Source organism: Cucumis sativus, chromosome 5 (genome assembly GCF_000004075.3).
Source record: "Cucumis sativus cultivar 9930 chromosome 5, Cucumber_9930_V3, whole genome shotgun sequence".
Taxonomy (NCBI): Eukaryota; Viridiplantae; Streptophyta; class Magnoliopsida; order Cucurbitales; family Cucurbitaceae; genus Cucumis; species Cucumis sativus.
The window spans coordinates 4,546,795-4,552,845 of NC_026659.2; the positions used below are offsets into that span (position 1 = coordinate 4,546,795).

A 6,051-nucleotide genomic window follows, 5' to 3' on the forward strand; every position below is an offset into this window, starting at 1 on the left:
AGGAAGTCTACGAATTTGTTGTCGGCTTCAGCGTATAGAATTCTTTTTTGTTTGTTGTCTATCATTAACTTTAAATTGATTACCTCAGTTTGGGTTAGGATTTTTTGTGGGGTATTAGTGTCAGAGCTGGTTTGAGGAGATTTGTTTTGAATTTTGGGTTGGGAATGGATAGACATATTTGTTGTTTCCTCTCTTCTTCCACTAGGTTCCTCCCATGGTCCTCCTCCCTCAACTGATTGTTTTTGACTCATCATAGAAAATTTTCTGATTAGACAGGAGCGTGTGTGTGAATAAATCGAAGAGTCAGAGCTCGACTCTTGATTTGTATTTAAAACTTTTACTAGGGTTTATAAAACCATGAATTTACGGCCGTCTAATCATGTAATCATGTTAAACCCTAAACCCTATTACATATAAAGTATTGGCTCCACGGCAGAATTTACAATATTGCACCAGTGAAGTACAAAATTGAAACAACGTCAATGGTGAAATAGAAATCCATAATCAACACTAACTACACGATAAACTAATGAATGTACAAACCAAATACTCTTAAAAAATTTAATTTGCACCACATTATTATAAAAAATAAATGATTATAGTCTTATTTCTCAATCAAGTAAAAATCTATTGTTACCTTCATGCCATCATAAAATGTTTGAGGTAGATAATTGGTATATAATATTTTTATCAAAAAGTTGATAGGATTGCAATGCATCGATTCAAGGAGTAGTATGCAAGAAAAACTATACACTTTATTAGTTTAGGTCTATTTGATGGGTAAAAACTCATTGAGCCTTGTGTTCTCTTCTTATTCTCATTGTTTTGTTAGAAGCCCTAATACAACATCTCTAATATTTTGCAGCTCTCTACTTATTTCTCTCTAAAAGTTCTTACTTTGGGTCCACTATATTACTAACTCGAATCTCAATTGGTTTTTTATACCATATATTAAAAGGTGGAACTTCGAAGATAAACCATTCGATGGATAACAAAAGATATCTACATATGATATATATATAATTGTTGATAATAGAACTGATGATCAAAAAGGACATCAATGACAGATTACACTACCATGGTTGAAATTTTAATCAATTTCCCAACAAAAAATTAAAACATAATATCTAAAACGACCTAAACAAAAGACATCCATTAAAACTATCAAAACTAACATATTAATTAATTCTAAGATTATGAGAGATTCGTCTCTACAAGGAAGACATCTGTGAGAATAGTCTTGGATTGCAGCGATGCCCCCAACAGCCTCACTCCCTGCGAAAATCAATAGAGAGAAAAGACATGAGGGATCAAAAGGTTGACACCTCTCTACCACCTTCATCACTTCCTAATATCAAAAAGATATTCGAGATGCAATTATATTAAAACATGAGCCACTGATTCTAAAAATAATTCATACAGAAAGGTTAATTACTAGATATACAACGTCAATTAAGATAACTTATATGTATAAATTTGAACCAGATACACGAGGCTGAGAGACATAGATATACATAGATACATCAAGACATCTCAACAAAGTATACTGTTACTCTAATCTCTGGAAATCCAACATTTCTAAAAAGATTAAATTCTTCATGTGGTCTCTATGAACACCATGAAGATCCTTCAAAGGAAGCTTCGACAACACCATTCTTAATCCGAATTGGTGTCGGTTATGCAAATGCAAAAGCGAATTAAACCATTGATCATTTTGTTCATCCAGTGTGATTTTGACAAGGTTATTTTGGAAAAAGACAACAAGCACAACAGAGTGGAAAAACGACAGTGATCACAACATTCTTTGATCTCTGCTCCAGCATTTGTCACAACCGCTATTCCAACACCAACGATATCATCCAATTCGAATTAATTGGTCACTGCTGCCTAATGGACCCATATATAATGAACATAACAAATGTAATTTCAAGGACACCGAAAATAGCCTTCTAAACACATTGGAGGAAATCTGTTGGTTGGAGGTTTGGTCTCACAAAAACAAACTCTTTCAAGATTACAATGCTGCTCACATAACTATCAAAACTCATGCTTTCTGCAATCTATAGGACATTTGTAATGAGCTTATCCCTAGTCCTGAACTTTTTTTGTATTTCTATGTGTTTAATGAATACCTTCTAATGAAGATGTTTAAGTATACTCCTGACCGTTCGTATATATTCTTTTCTAAAAAGAAAGATAAATTTCATGTTTATGCCAGTAGTGTTTACCAAATTTAAGTTTTTAAAAATAAAAATCTATACCAAATACTTATCAAAGGAGTAAAAACTTCAAATACAACTTTTATGTCAATTAAGAAATGTGTATTATGATTTCCCAATCCAACGTCTCATCAAATAAAAAAAGGTAATAAATAATATATACATTTTACCTCATTGACATCCAAAGTGATGAGCTTCTCCTCCAAAACACCCACATCTCCGATATTAAACTCCTTCAAGAGAGTAATGCTTGAAATGGAGGACATTGGTTTGACACTCAAATCACATCACCATGTACGTCACCACATCCTTTACAAACCCTAATCCATTGTCTTCTCCACTATTACTTGTCTGTTGTGTAGTTGCATTCCAATCACTTGGGGGCTGCACATACGTACCCACTTGGTCCATATAGTTAGAACAAGAGGGACAAATCGCATCAACACCATCAGATACCGAGTGCCCACAAGTAGCATACTTCTTTGTATTGCATAAATAAAATGATTTTGCAGTAGTTGAGGAATCAATAACAATATCAGGCAAAAGTTTGGTCGTTGTTGAACAATAAATGGAGGCTTTAGGCTTCAAAAGTATGTCTTTATTTTGACCTGGCTTCATATATGTATCGCTCAACGTTTGAACGCTCTCGTACACATTTTCTAAGCTTCCTAGCACGGTTTGGTTTTTGAGAAGAGTGACGACAGTCCCAAGTGGGAGAGAAAGTAGATTGAAGATAAAGTCTATGAACATCTTGTCAGCTTCACCAAAAAGAACTCTTTGTTTTTTTGTGTCGATTAGTAGCTTCAATTTCACATCAGATGATTGTGTCGCCATTGATGTGCCTATGCCCACTCTCAAAATGGTGCAATGAAAAACTTCTTTTTTGTTTTCTTAAATTCATAGAATTATATTGGGTAAATATTTGATTATTTGATTTTATGATTTTGCATTTTTGTTTCATAAATAGGACATTGGAGTTTGACGTGTTAATATGTAAATTTTTAAACTTTCAAGTCTGGCATATTTTGGAATGAAAACTTAAATTATTAAATTTGAGGTTAGGTTTTGACTAATTAGACAGTAGGTAGACTTTGTTTGATTATAATATTATTAAATTAAATTATGGTTTTTGATATTTTTCGAACTTTTAGGCAAATCACTACACCAAAATTGATTTAAGCGGTAAACATACGATCAAGATTGGTGTAAGATTCAACAATTACAAAAACACATGTATAAAATAAAATCTACCTAATTACAAATAAAAATTCTCACATTGTATCACAAAGCCAACAAACAAAAAAGAAGAAGAAAAAAATGAATTAGAAGAAAGAGAAAAAAAAACACAAACCAAAAAACAAAAAAAGAGGAAGAAAAAAGAAAGAATTAGGAGAAAGAGAAAAAAAACACTTCAATCAATAGTTTATGGCACTAAAAAATTTGTAGGAAAAAAAATCTACACTATCCTCCAAATAGTTTCAAAACTACCATGTTCTCCAATTTTATTTTAAAATCATCCATTTTTCCTAATCGCCATCAAACTAAAGGCAATATGAATATAGATCGTCTCCCCTACATCTCTTACTTCTCTCTTACTTCGTCCCAACTGTACTCTTTGGTTTCCCCATGGTATCGTAATCGAAGCGTCAAACAAAACAGCATATGTACAACACAACAGTAGTGCATTTCTTAGTTACAAGAAATCAATCTTATTTCTGTAAAAAACAAAGAAGAAGAGGAGATGTCTTCTACTTCTAATTCTAAAGAAGAAATGAGTTTGAAGCTTTTTATAGACAAATCTAAGCGAAAGATTCTATTCGCTGAGGCGGACAAGAGCTTCATCGACTTCCTTTTCGCCATCCTCACTCTTCCCATCTCCTCAATCCTCGGCCTTGTACCTGTTGGAGCCAAAGCTGGCCCATTTACAAATCTTTACAATAGCGTCGAAAACTTGGATGCAGTCAACTATTTTCAAGAAAACCATTTAAAAAACAATTTGCTAAAGCCTAAGCTTCATATCCCGAAATCTCGCATACCCCTTTTCCCAATCAACGACTTTCTTTTAAATAAATGGTAAAAGAACCGACCCAATAAATTAACTCTTAATAAGTTGTACTATATCAACGACTTTCTTTCAAAAATAACTAAAAATTATCCAGCTTTCCTAAATTGTGTTTGAATTAATCTACTAATAAGATAAATCCAAGTTTTCTGAATTAGATGACCCATAATCTAATATTTCAATCTGTTTATATCTCTCTTATCATATATACAATAGAACCAATCAATGAAGATATCAGGAATAAACCGGACGAACAGAGGACTTCTTCTTTTAGTGCTGAGAAGACTTTTTATTTAGAGAAAACGGAGGAGCTCTAATTAAGATAAAAGATAATTACTAAAATGAGAAAAATCTTTTATCTTTATCTTTTCTTTAAGTATTTAAAGAAATCTTTTATCTTTTCTTTACACCAAAAGATATTTTATCTACTTTAAATAAAAAGAAACTATTTAAAGTCTTGACAAAAAAAATGCAACAGGTTGTTTATCAATTAATATTTTAAAAATTTATATAGTTTTTAGGATTAATTTTGTAAATGAAATACAACAAGAATTTATTTTCGTATACATTTCTATACACAACCAAACATAGGTGTTCTTAATTTTCATTTTCAGCAGTTTTATTTTCATCCAAAACCTCTCAATCCAAGCGACTCCTAAATTACAAAAATCAGTAAAAATGGTAATTTAAGCATGTACGTACAGCCCTCGTTATTGGAATGAAGCTCGACCGGCAATGGCATTAAATGATATTACGCGTATTCAACATGAAGAGTCACAAACGTGTGTGCGTGTATATACATTTGTGCGCGCGCATGTGTTTGCCTTTTCTTATTCTAAGTAATCAAAGCGTAAAAGAAACAAACAGTATTCTGTAGTCCAGAAAATGGCGGAAGTATACAAGGTGAGTTTGAAACTTGTTATAGACAAGAAAAGGAAGAGGGTTCTATATGGTGAAGCAGACAAGGAATTCATCGACTTTCTTTTTACTATACTTGCTCTTCCTGTTGGAACTGTGATTAAGCTTCAATCCACAGAACCCATGCTGCCTGGCCCCCTCTCAAATCTCTACTGTAGTATGGACTCCTTGAACACGATCAACTATTTTGAACCAAAGCGGCGTCTACAAAATCTACTAAACCCAAAGACCTATTATTTATGTAATAACAATTATAGAAAGCAGTCCTCTTGTCACAGTGTTAGTAGTACACATGGCACAAAATGTCCCAACTGCGGAGGATACATGACTATCAATTTAGCTTATGTTTATGTGGATGAGGAAGAAAAGCTTATTGAAGGAGGTTATGTGACAGGGATGGGTAAGTATATGGTGATGGATGATCTTACTGTGAAACCCATGGCCTACTCTTCCATGTCCACCATTTCTGTTTTGAATGAGTTGAATGTAGATGATATTTCCCAGATTGAGGACAAGCTTATTCGTTTGGACATCAAAGAGGTTTTCCTTTCTTGCTTTTGCTTTTTAGTTCTTTAATGCTTAATATTCATACTTTTTAGTTCTTTAATGCTTAATATTTATACTTTTTAACCACTTACATGTTTCAATGTTTTGGTTTTGCTTACTTTATCCCTTTTTTGTTAACCTCAAAACACTTATTTTTCCTCATGGATTATTGCGATGAGAAAATTCACGATAATGATCAATTGTTATCACTTTAGGAGTGCAAATCAGGAATAGTGTATTTAAAAAGTTGAGTTGTGTATTTATTCTGTTGTATTTTAAAAATACTTTTGATAACAAAGTGCATCT

The 6,051-nt window shown here is 32.7% G+C and overlaps 2 protein-coding genes across 2 annotated transcripts; one reads left to right on the forward strand and one right to left on the reverse strand.

Moving 5' to 3' along the window:
• Positions 1–2,501: 2,501 nt before the first annotated feature.
• LOC101208014 lies at positions 2,502–3,053 on the reverse strand. The gene has a single exon (XM_004147677.1). It carries the CDS (start codon positions 3,051–3,053, stop codon positions 2,502–2,504), a length of 552 nt encoding a protein of 183 aa, XP_004147725.1.
• Positions 3,054–5,166: 2,113 nt separating this feature from the next.
• LOC101207769 lies at positions 5,167–5,775 on the forward strand. The gene has a single exon (XM_031885383.1). It carries the CDS (start codon positions 5,167–5,169, stop codon positions 5,773–5,775), a length of 609 nt encoding a protein of 202 aa, XP_031741243.1.
• The last annotated feature ends 276 nt before the right edge of the window (positions 5,776–6,051 follow it).

Coding starts and splice junctions, on each gene's coding strand:
- LOC101208014 (XM_004147677.1), bottom strand. CDS start 3,053: ATGGCGACACAATCATCTGATGTGAAATTGAAGCTACTAATCGACACA.
- LOC101207769 (XM_031885383.1), top strand. CDS start 5,167: ATGGCGGAAGTATACAAGGTGAGTTTGAAACTTGTTATAGACAAGAAA.